Source organism: Meleagris gallopavo, chromosome 22 (assembly GCF_000146605.3).
Source record: "Meleagris gallopavo isolate NT-WF06-2002-E0010 breed Aviagen turkey brand Nicholas breeding stock chromosome 22, Turkey_5.1, whole genome shotgun sequence".
Classification (NCBI taxonomy): domain Eukaryota; kingdom Metazoa; phylum Chordata; class Aves; order Galliformes; family Phasianidae; genus Meleagris; species Meleagris gallopavo.
This window is the reverse complement of record NC_015032.2, coordinates 6,190,481-6,202,442: the sequence shown is the minus strand read 5'-3', so window position 1 is coordinate 6,202,442 and position 11,962 is coordinate 6,190,481. Positions and strand designations below refer to the sequence as shown.

The window sequence follows — 11,962 nt, the reverse complement described above, 5'->3', positions numbered from 1 at the left end:
AACCTCATGGCTGCCCACTCTGCTGACCTCAAGTATGTTTGCGCTCAACTTGGAACTCCTTTTTTGCTTTCCTCCCCCTCCCCCTTATTTTATTTTTTTTCTCTCTCTACCTTCCCTGTTCCCCCTTTGTGCTCTGCTTTTGCTTTTTTATCCCCTCCTTTCTCCTTTCAAAACTGATCAGAGTTTGCCTGTGAGGAGCTCTGGTGGAGCCCGGCTGTCGTGTTGGGTAGATGGTGGCACGTGGGAAGGGGTATTTTGGGGAGAGGGTATCACAGGGCAACTCAGAAATAACCCAGACCCCTGACAGGCTCCAGTGGATAAAAATAAGCTAATTTATTTTTCATTTGGTGTCTTTTGCCCAGCTCTTGTTCCCTAAATTTGTGCCATCATCCTTCCTATTCATCGCTTTTGTATGACTCTCAAATAATCCAAAGCCAGGGTAAAGGCACATGCTTTAGTACTGGGTACAGACACAGGTGGGAAAATACTGCCAGATCATAGCAAAAAGAACCCTTTCAAAGAACCAGAGATTTCCATTCACTGCCATGGGAGTATGATTGGCGGGGCAGTGGAACACGCACACGGTGCTTGATGAGGCAGGATCCGGAGCAGATGTAAATGGGAAGAGCTGTGTGCACGTCTGTTAATGGGTAGCAAAAGGCTCATGGCCACCTGAATGTCTTTGTTGCCACTTCTGCTCTGGAAGGGAGCAATCCAGGCTTGGTGTTGACATTCAGATATGTTTTTCCTAATCCTGTTTTCAGCTTTATTTCCAATGCTCCTCGTTTTCAGGAGCTTCCCTGCTACCCAGGGGAGTTTCCCAACTGCTCCCTTAGTTTGCCTTCCCTTAAGAATGCTTTAATAGGAATTGTATTAAAAATCAATGGGGGGACCCAAGCCTTCTCCACCCAACCCATATCTCTGGGGGAAAAGTGAGTGTTTTTCCAGCATCCCTGCCACACACACAGCCTGTCTTTGTAGGCTAATTTTCCTCTTAGCTTCCTGCTTTGCTGAATCCAAATTTAGGATTATTTCAATGGTGAGATATTCATAACCATAATTGAGTAGAACTCTACTGAGAGCAGAAGCTCACGAGGGGCTTCACGTGGCACAGGCTTAGCATAGACAAAGTAAGTCCTGTGTCCTGCATTCAGTGGGTGACACTAAAATTAAATGATGTCCAGAATGACGCATCCCCCTGTGCCCTTGGGCACGTGATAGTAGTGTTTTGCTACCAAAATACTGTATAAATCAGGCAACTCTTGGCCAAAACAAAGCTTTTCAGTGTTATTTTCCAATATTGTTCTCTTTCTTTATCCTGGTGAGGACGGAGGCACAGAGAAAGAGAAAGGGAATGGGATTTGGAGATATTGCAGATATCACACTCAGAGCTTTTCCACAATTTCAGATAAGGCCATGTTCAGCATTTTTATTGTAAGTTGTATTCCAGGGGTTAATATCCCTGATTTAAAAACAAACAAACAAACAAACAAAAACACCCAAAAAAGCTCCAGGCTGAAACATGCAATAAAAGGTCTCTATCGGAATGAATGTCTCCAGATAATTAAAAATAAAAATCAAATCACTTCTTTTTTTTTTTTTTTCTTCCACATTTTTAAAAAGTCCTTAAAGGCAAAAGGAGTTTGGTGTTGGCGTTTTCATCATTTCATCCCACCCCGAAGCTAGAACAGCAAAGAATCGTTTTTGATTCTTTCTCTACTTGTATACAACAGGGAAACGCTCTCCTCTGTGATTTTCAGATGAGTTAGAGGACTTTCACCCTCATCCTGCTGCTTCTGCACCAGACCTGGGACTGAGCAGTCTCTCACAGCCCCTCGTGCTGTTGCCTGGATCAAGCATTGAGCACGTTGCCTTTCCCACATGCACTGGCCTTGCAGGCTGCTGTGCTGCCACCCCACTGCCCATCAGGTCTCCGATGCCCAGCGGCACCGAACATCTTCCAACCAGTGCTGCCAAACCAGGCAGAGGCAGCCTTATATTTGAGGATCAAGAAAGAGGGCACAAAAATCCCCCCGAGAACAAGGGGCCTTTGCAAGCTCGAGGCAGCAGCTCAGCCTCCCCTGCCCCTCCAGCTCCATGCGCTTGACTCGAGCAGCGCTGGCTAATTGGCAGCCTGGCACTGTGGCCCCAGCGAGGGCTCCTTGCTTCTCTTGCTGGTCCCCATGACAACTTTTATGCCTCACCTACAGCGTTTGGAGCGGGTCTTTGTGCTTGTGGCACTTCAGAGCCCCTCACCTTCCTCGCTTCCGTGGCTGTAATGATGCAGTGCTCAGCTCACACTATTATCTTCACTCCTGCTCTGTGGTGTGCGAGCTTTTGTGCTGGGCTGTGTGATCACAGAAGCGTTCTTCCAGGCTTGGCCTTCATTCGTGTGAGCGCTGGATGCTTACTTCCAAACCCATGATTGTGGATGCAGTGGATGGGAAGGGACCTGAGGTCCCCTTCAGAGCCCCCATCCCTAGCCCACAATGTCACAGTGAGGTGATGGTCACCTTTTTTTTTCTTTTTCCTTTGTTGCTTTCCAGCATTGGTGAGTCTGGGGCTCTGAGGTCCCTCCTGGGGTGCCTTCAGTGAACTTTGCCTTCTCACATCACCCAAACCCAAAGTAACGCTGGGGAAGGCACCTCTGTGGCCAGGCTATCCATGGTCGTAGGTTATTTGGGGGGTATTTTCCTTATGCTCATACCCAGCCCAATGGCACAGGATGGCATCGATCATCTCCCTTCATCTTTCTCGAGAAGATGGGCATTGCCCTGGAGGCCTTTTCTTGCCTCACTTATTATCATTGCTCTTCAAGGCGGGGACACATCCTGGATTCGCATCCCTCCCCACGTCCTCATTCCTCCCCACTCTTCACCTCTGATGCCCACACCCGTCAGCACAGGGACAGCAGTGCTGTGGCCATTGCAGCACAGCTGCTGTTCCTGTGGAAGGAGAAGGGGCAGGGAGGAACCCTGCTTTGGTGCAGCCCCCCAGCTCACGGCAGCCTCCTTTCATCCACAGGTGCCCTACTCCTGGCTGTGACGGCTCTGGTCACATAACAGGAAATTATGCATCACACAGAAGGTAAGATCTTCTCTTAAATTATTTTCTCTTTATTTTCTTCCTTTATTTTTTTCCCCCTTTTTAATTTATTTCTGTCTTTTCTTTTCCTCCCCCTGCAATGGGCAGAGTTGTAAAGTTCTGAATAAAACATTAATGTTACTGACAACTGAAGCCTATTTTCATCTCTTTAATCTGACTTTTTTCCTTTTTTTGATGTTTCCAGCCTCTGATTAGAAGCTCCCTTCAATAGAATAAAAGACAAAGGGTCAGATTTTAGCTGATGCAATGTTCCTGTTAATAACGCTACCTATTTATGACTTCTATTATCACTTTATAGCATTAATAGCAGAGATCTGAGCCTTCTGTTTCAACAATTCCATTAAACAGTGCAGGCTGTTAGCAGATATCTTCTTATCTAGGCACCGTTAATTACTGTCCATCTCCTCAAATACACATATTTTTTTCTCCTGACTTCTCCTCGTGATGTGAAGCTGCAAAACGAGAGAGATCAAAACCGCGTGCGAAATTCGGGGGAAGCTGACGAGGTGGGGGCCCTGCCAGTCAGACAGCCCTTTCTTCTCTTTTCAAACACAGTCTGTCAGGCTGCCCTCGTGCCAAGAAAAGTGGGATCAAGATAACCCCGACCAAGGATGATAAAGAAGACCCGGAGCTGATGAAGTAAGTGTGGACGAAGAGAAAATCCCCGGCGTTGTAAATGAGGGTAAAAACCCACAGTTGGGTGAAATGCTGGAGGCTTTCAGGGTGGCAGTGGGCACACGAGGGGTGCTGGCATGGGTGGAGTCAGGGCTTGGTTGCCCCACATAAAACGTGCTTTGTACAGCCTTGGCTACTGCTGAATATTCCGAGCTGGAGAAAGGAGCTTTGAGAAGCGGATGATATTTGAGCCATCTGCTCTGTTCTCACTCCTCTGTCTCCAGGAAGGAAAGCTTCCGAGCTAAATGAACTGTGTGATAATTAGCAGGAGTTAGCAGAGTTTATTAAAAATTAAGCAACCTACTTGAGAATCTGCAACAAAAAAAAAACCACCCTTTTGGATTCAGATAGTCCTGAATTGCTGGTGGTGTTGCGATGCCATTTTCTGACACAGTAAAGGAAAGAAAAAGCAGTGAGTGCAGCTGTGCAACCATTGGCTGTTGGGTTTTTGCACTGATGGTTGAAAGTGCACCAAGCAGCTCCTCCTGCTTGCCAAGTGGTCACTTCCCAGTGCAAAGGAGCTCTTACAGGATTTGCTTGCTACAGCGCAGCTGGTGCTTGCACAAGAATGCTTCCCACAAAACCGATGTTCTTCCCAGTGCTCGATGCTTGAAAGCTAACAACAGGAAGGAATGTGCTGGAGCATCACTAGGGATGGGATTTTTGGATCTCAGAATGACCCGAATGGCCTCACTGTGGTTCTGCTCCTCTGCTTGCAGAGGGATGCACGAGGACTGAAAGCAACCCCTGATGTGCTGCAGAACAAGAAGCAGCCCATGGTCCTCTGCTAGTCCCAGAATGAGCAGCAGCTCCTCTGAGATGTGCAAAACAACTCAGATTCCTTTGCTGACCATCAGTTTATAGCAAGCTGGTGCTTTGTCTCCAGCAGCAAGGTGAGCACCGTGCACATCCCTTCAAGGATGCATGGAGGAGCTTTGCCTCCAAATCCATTCCTCTGCTCCAAATGGCACTTGAAACCCATCTGAGTTTTACACATTGCCACTAAGGAGAATGTCATTCAGTCCCCATTGTTTCGCTGCTCATCCTTCCAGTAATTTGCCACAGATGTGGTAGAACAGAGCACCTCAACCTTCAGCCCAGCCCTGGCACCAAGTGGAGGCATCTGCACTTCCCTAATTGATCAAGTGCTGCTGCTGCTTCTGTTAAATAATAATAATAAAAATAAAAAAATTAAAAAATGTCCGAGCCAGCTGTTTTGCACAATAAGGCTCTGGTTTATTTTTTAACAATGAAAGTGTAATGAAAGTTAAATTAACAGTGTAAAATATGGAACGGTCGGGCCATAATGGCTACATGCTAAATGCTGGGGTTTGTTTCTCTCTCTCTCTCTCTTTTATTTTTTCCTCTCCTTTTCCTCCTGAGGATTCAGTAATTTGCTTGTGATCATATAAAAGCAATGATGTTATGAATTTACTGAGGATCCTGCTGGCAGGGATATTATAAGTGAATTGTGCTGCATTTGCAGCTGATTAAAATCAAGATCAGCATTTTTCAAATTATCTTGGGAAAATAATGGGTGTGCGGCTCCCCCTTCTGCTGTCAGCTCCTTTTTGCACGAAATATAAACAGCAAAGGGAATCATTGCTGTGGTGAAACAGAGTTTGCGATTTCCAGGTTAGGCTCAGTGGATATTTTGCTGGGGTAACTCAAAGTCCCTAATTGCTTTCAAGCTGAGGACAAGGGGTTATTTTTTCCATTTCTTACCTTTTTATAGGGTAACCTCCCTCGAGTAATAAACTTTTAAGTGTATTTATAATTGACTAGCATCTTTAAACAAGTGCAAGACACAGCAGAAACCGTAATAGACAGTCAAGACTCTGCTGAATGGCCGAATTCACTCAGCGTGCCATTAAGTGGGGAGTTAGCAAGTGAGCTGTGCCAATTAACACTGCTCGTGTCAGCGCTGCCCCAACACCTCCAGCACCATTTTCCTGCCCACAGCTGGCACTGGATGCTCGGGACGGGCAGCAATTCCTGCTGCTGCCCAACCATGAGCACACGGTTTGCTGCCAATGTGTTTGGTGTGAGTGGATCATCCTCGGAGTGCTGCCAGGATCCCCAAAACCACAGTTATTTACCGTCTGTCTTAAGGCGTGGGGACATCATGGCAGCTGCTTTTTGGGTGTTTTGCTGTGAGTGTGGCAGTGGTGTGACGCCCGCTGGTTGTCTTTGGTTCTTTTTAAGGGAATGGCATAGCTCTTAATTTCCCATCTGCTTCCCATATCCATTGCTGCAAAAACAGCACTTGTATTCCCTGAGGGGCTTTTTCCATTACATATTTGTTAGAAGTAACTGAATATCTCTGTCCCTGCCTGCTGGTTTTTGACTTGAAAGCACCTCTCCTTGGTCACCATACAGCTTCCTCCCCCATAGCACCAGTGGGTGTGGGATGGCACTGAGCAGCTCAGCCCAGAGTGCTGAGCCCCAGCTGTGACAGAGCTCATTGTCACTGTTTCATTGCCATTCATAATCTCTAGCCACAAGAATAACAAAGAGACCAGTGGGTCCCACAGACTCTTAAAACCTGTGCGAGGAGATGTCCCAGCTGATGCAAAGTGGCGTGACCTCCATCAGTGAAACATCCACCAAACAAAGTCATAGAACCATTAAGGATGGAAGATATCTAAGATTCCCAAGTCCAACCTCAGCCCACCCCACCGTGCCCACTGACCACATCCCTCAGTGCCTCATCTCCACAATTCTTGAATACCTTTGGGGACAGTGACCCCACCACCTCCCTGGGCAGTTTGCGCCAAAGTTTGTGCCATCACTGTTCTTCCAGAGAAAAAGTGTTTCCTAATACACAATCTGAACCTCCTCTGGTGCGACATGAGGCCATCACCTCTCATCCTATTGCTGTTACCTGGTCACAGAGGCTGACCCCCACCTCACCGCAATCTGCATTCAGGGAGCTGTAGAGAGCAATATAATCTCCCCTGAGCATCCTGTTTTCCAGACTGAAGTCCGGATGGCATCCCCAAGTATGAACACTTGCTTTCCTGCCTTCCTCCTTCCTGCTCATCCCTAATATCCTTTCATCCCTTTTCACTCCTATAATTTCTTGTATTCCTTGTGCTCAGGTGTCCGGTTCCTGGCTGCGTTGGTCTTGGGCACATCAGTGGTAAATACGCCTCCCACCGCAGTGCATCGGGCTGTCCCCTGGCTGCTCGAAGGCAGAAGGAAGGATCCCTCAATGGCTCCACGTTTTCCTGGAAATCGCTGAAAAACGAAGGCCCAACCTGCCCTACCCCAGGCTGTGATGGATCCGGCCATGCCAATGGGAGCTTCCTCACTCATAGGAGGTAAATAATTACAGAATCATTAAGCTTTGAAAAGACCTTCAAGATGACCAAGCCCAACCATTGACCCATCACCAACATACCCTCTAACCATGTCCCTCAGTGCCACTTCTTCACTGTGCTTGAGCACCTCCAGGGATGAGCACCCCACCAGGTCCCTGGGCAGCCTGTGCCAACGCATCACTGCTCTTTCAGAGAAGTTTTTCCTAATATTCAACCTTGGGATCACCCTAAGTGTGGCGGTTTTGGAGCGAATGTACTCTGAGCATCGTTCCACTCTCGATGAAAGCTGGGTAACTGGTGCTTTTAATGCTGCCCTCAGTCAGGTTGCTCTAAGGGCTGTGTTTTCTGCATGGGATAAAAACACTTAGATGTTTTAACTTTGCAGTAGTGAAATGTGAATTGGACAAAATCATGAAAAGCAGTAATGTAGTGTCCTTCCATTAGCACGCCAGAGCAGTTCCTCAGCAGCCAAAATGGGAGTTTGATGCCCAATCCATCCAGACTCATTTCACCTTCCTCGCCTGTCATGCCCTCTCTTTTAGAAAATAACACTTTTTCTTTTTTAATCTTTGCTCAGAGAAAATTGCTCTTGCTTTATAAATGAGGACCTTTGTGGCATTATTCATAAAGCAATTTCCTCTGCACCATAAAAAGCTTTTAGAAGAACTATCTCACAGCATGAACTCTACCAAATGGTACACGCTCTTGTTTGGAACATAAGCACCTATAAATACAGAGAGTTTATGAAACCCATTTTTACTTGTTTTTCAGTTTGTCAGGGTGCCCAAGAGCTACTTTTGCTGGGAAGAAAGGAAAACTCTCAGGGGATGAAATTCTCAACACAAAGTTCAAGACCAGTGATGGTAAGGATTTTCATTCTTTTTATTTGGCACATGTGTTGGGATATTGAGTCCACTGGCATCTCTTCATAGACTGAAATCTTTGGATCTACTAGCAAATCCTGTGCTACAAGCACCCATTTTTTTTGATTGCCTGAGTATTGAAATAGCGAAATAGTGTTGAAATTTGAGTGTTGGTCTTATTATTATTTTTTTTCCCCCTCAAATATTCTCTGGCATTTTCACAAATCCCTTTCAGACATTCAGTTATTTTCATCTATTCAAGACTTCTAATCCCAAAGATATTTCTGGATCTGGAGCTGTGTTAGTGATGGCACTTTGCATTTCTAGTGCTATCATTGAAAGATTTTGATATTTGACAAGGTTCACGCATTTTACCCGAATACTTACATAGTTTGTGCTTTTCTAGAAACGTTCCCTTATTTTATTAGCACTGTAGCTTCTAATGGAGATATGCTTTTATTTTTTATTACCAACTTGAGACCAAAGAGAGCAAACTTGAATTATTAGGGTGGCCAACTTTGCAGGGCACATGAATGCTCTGGGCTCCAACTGCTGGGCTCTTGTTCACTTTTGCATTTATAAATTGACCTACAAAGTATAATTATAGTTAAATTTTAAAACAACAACAACAACAACAGTAACAAAACATTAAAAAGAGAGCAAGATGTGCATTCTGTATTGAGGATGTGAAAGCAAAAGGTGAGGACTTGGTGAGCTGCCATGCTTACCCAAAAGCAGAGGCTGACCTCCTGCCACTTTCCCTCCTGCAGTTCTAGAGAACGATGAGGAGATCAAGCAGCTGAACAAGGAGATCAGCGAGCTGAACGAGTCCAACTCGGAGATGGAAGCAGCCATGGTGAAGCTCCAGTCGCAGGTTTGTGCCTTTGGACACGTGCCCAAGCTCCCAGCAGAGTGCTGATGGGTTTGTAACCCCACATGTTCTTTGCTCTGCAGATCTCCAGCATGGAGAAGAACCTGAAGAACATTGAGGAGGAAAACAAGATCATAGAGGAGCAAAACGAAGCCCTGTTCCTGGAGCTCTCAGGGTTGAGCCAGGCTCTAATCCAAAGTCTTGCCAATATCCGCCTTCCGCACATGGTAAGAAACTTGGGCAGTACTCAGCCCCAGTTGGTGCCATCAGGGGAGCCATGCAAGATCTGGCTCATGATAAGGCTCACATACAATTAAAGAGCTGCAGAATTTTTCTATACACACCTACCTGTCCTTTATAAAGTCAGTGCTTTTGCCTTATCTCAAAGCTTGCATTGTTATCACCCTTTTGTTGTCGTTTTCTGCTGATCTCCCTTTGTATCTATGATTCTGTCTCATTACATCTGGGAGTATTATCACAAAATAGGAAACTTTATCAAGGGCACCCAGTGCCTTTTAGGCTAAGACGGCACAAGCAGAGATCAGGAGGGATTGGATTTCAACGTCAGAAAGATCTTACAGCTCCCATTATTATGCAGGTAGTTTCAATTCAGTTTTGAATAGCTGGCAGCCAAAGAATAGCATTCTTAAAGAGAGTGTATTTTGTTTAATTTAACAAGGTCTAACAGCCCACAGCATGTTACCATAGAGTTACTGCAAAATGAAAAGGCTGCATTAAAATAGTAAAACCACAAAAGGCTATTAATTACCTTCTCTCTATTCCCAGGAATGTAATTACTGTTGTCAAAAACAGGTGTGTGCAGGGGGGCTGCGTGCTGGTTTGGAAGCTGTCCTCTTACAAGTAATAGCGACCGTCACGATGATCAAGAGGAACAAGCTTTTGATTTCTTTTTTTCTGCTGTCATTTTTTTTGGGAATCCTTTTCATCGGGGTTGGTATTTAAATTCAGGCTGGTTGGAGGTATGCCATGCTCCAGCAGAGCAGTTTTGGACACTATTCACCCAGCTGCTTGACTGGCACAAAACAGCTCACTGAGTGCTTTTTTTTTGTAAAGTATTTGACGCATAAAGGTCAAATAAATTGTTCAGCAAATATTTTTTCAAGGTTTCAGGCAGCTCCGATTAAATAAGGCCCATGAGACTTGCATGCTCATTTTATCCTGGTCTTTTTCTTCTTCCTCCTTGTTTCCTTTTTCCCTGCTAACTCTGAGATAGGTGTTTGCTAGGTTTCAATGATGCCCCTCCAAAGCAGAGCGCAGACCTGAGCCTGAGGTGCTGGCTCCTGCCCTATCCTTGCCTTTCATTTCCTCCATGATGCTCCAGCACTCCCTGCCTCCTCTTGTCCTCCAACCTTTCATTTCCACACCTCAGTCCACCCTCCATTCCAACTGCCCGCACACGCTTAACCTGATGCTGTTGATAGTTCCATGTGGCCAACGCATAAAATCAAGCAACCAGCGAAGATTCCGCAGGATGAAGGTTGCACACTGAAATTCTTTATGTAGAACACCATGTACAAAGAACCTCTGATGTTGAGCCCTTTGGCTGTTGGCACAATTAATTGCAAAGAAACATCTCCGAGAGCGGTGAGGCACTGGCACAGGCTGCACAGAAAAGCTGTGGACGCCCCATCCCTGGAGGCATTCAAGGCCAGGTTGGATGGAGACCTGGGCAGCCTGATCTGGTGGGAGGCTACCTGCCCATGGCCAGGTTGGAAATAGATGATCTTTAAGGTCCCTTCCAACCAAAGCCATCCTATGATTCTCTCCCTGTTCTACTACTAACTCTTCTGTTTGGCTTTTCTGACTGCAGGAGCCCATTAGTGAGCAGAACTTCGATGCGTACGTGAACACGCTGACTGACATGTACACCAACCAGGAGTGCTACCAGAACCCAGAGAACAAGGACCTGCTGGAGAGCATCAAGCAAGCCGTCAAGGGCATCCAAGTTTAGCGCCCTGCAATGGGGATGGGTGGGCGAGCTGACTGTAAGATGGAACTTTCCCTCCAAGTATTCAGGTTTACAAGTTATAAAACTTGTTTAATGAATGAAAAACAAAAAGCAAAGCAAAACAAAAACAAACAAACAAACACACAAGGACCAAAATGTAACCAAGAGGCCATTTCTGAGACATGGAACTGATCGAACTCAGTGTTCTCGTTTACTTAACTTTGGACCTTCTTGAGAAAAGTGGGATTTTTCTACCTGGACCATGAGGTAGACCAGGATGGAAGGTCAAATTCTCCATGGGCTGTGGGGCTTGGCAGCTGGTGAAGAGCAGGCGTCTCTTCTGAGTTGCCATGCTTTTGCAGACTTGATCCAAGGGTTAAAATCTTACAAGAACAGGGTTTTGTCTGATCCAAGACTAGCGTATGACTGGCTTAAACCCTCATGTTGTCTATGGTCGTATGTCCAGATTACCTACTCACCCATGAGTTATGTTATATGTTGCTATAAGTGCTGGAGCTGCAAGCTACCTGTAAATCTGAACCTGTGCTGGGCCTCCCAACCCCAGGTTTTCAGATATCCACTGGGCATGGGAACTCTTTAAGTATTATAAAGTAGCTTATTTTTATTTTCTGAAAGAAATCTGAAGAGCAGTTCTGGATCTCCAGTGGAAAGCGCAATGGAAAAAAGGTTCTCAGGGAAGCTTTTGGAGTTTGCAACTACAGTATTCCTTTGTCTGTCTTAAATATGAGAATAGCTATTATGAATAGGCCAATACCAGATATTTCATACAGAAGAATTCTTAATGTGTCATGGTCCGGTGTTTATGATTTTTTGGAAGTCTGTTTGATGACAGTTCTGGTTCTTTTCATTATTGTGATCATCCTTACAGTGGCGCAGTACTGCCAGTCCAGAGATCATACATCAATGCCAGAGAACGTTTGAGATTACGATGAACTAAAAAAAAAAAAAGAAGAAACAAAACAAAAAAACAAACAAAAAAACAACAAAAAGAGATGCTAATTGATGGCCAGCAAAGTGCTTACCTAACATGAATCAGTGGTTGATTTCTTGCAGATATCCACAGGGTGATGGGTTTTTCTTGGTTTGGTGTTCTACGTTTTGTGCAAAATCACAGCACAAGCACCATTCTGGAGGA

The 11,962-nt window shown here is 45.4% G+C and overlaps 1 protein-coding gene across 1 annotated transcript; it reads left to right on the top strand.

Moving 5' to 3' along the window:
- The first annotated feature begins 6 nt into the window (after positions 1 to 6).
- On the top strand, positions 7 to 11,781 carry LOC100550004 (myelin transcription factor 1-like). Its single transcript, XM_010722397.2, has 8 exons — positions 7 to 32; positions 3,025 to 3,087; positions 3,661 to 3,744; positions 6,882 to 7,103; positions 7,875 to 7,966; positions 8,737 to 8,840; positions 8,921 to 9,064; positions 10,669 to 11,781. The coding sequence occupies exons 1-8, from the start codon at positions 7 to 9 to the stop codon at positions 10,807 to 10,809; spliced, it is 876 nt and encodes a 291-aa protein (XP_010720699.1). The 3' UTR covers positions 10,810 to 11,781.
- The last annotated feature ends 181 nt before the right edge of the window (positions 11,782 to 11,962 follow it).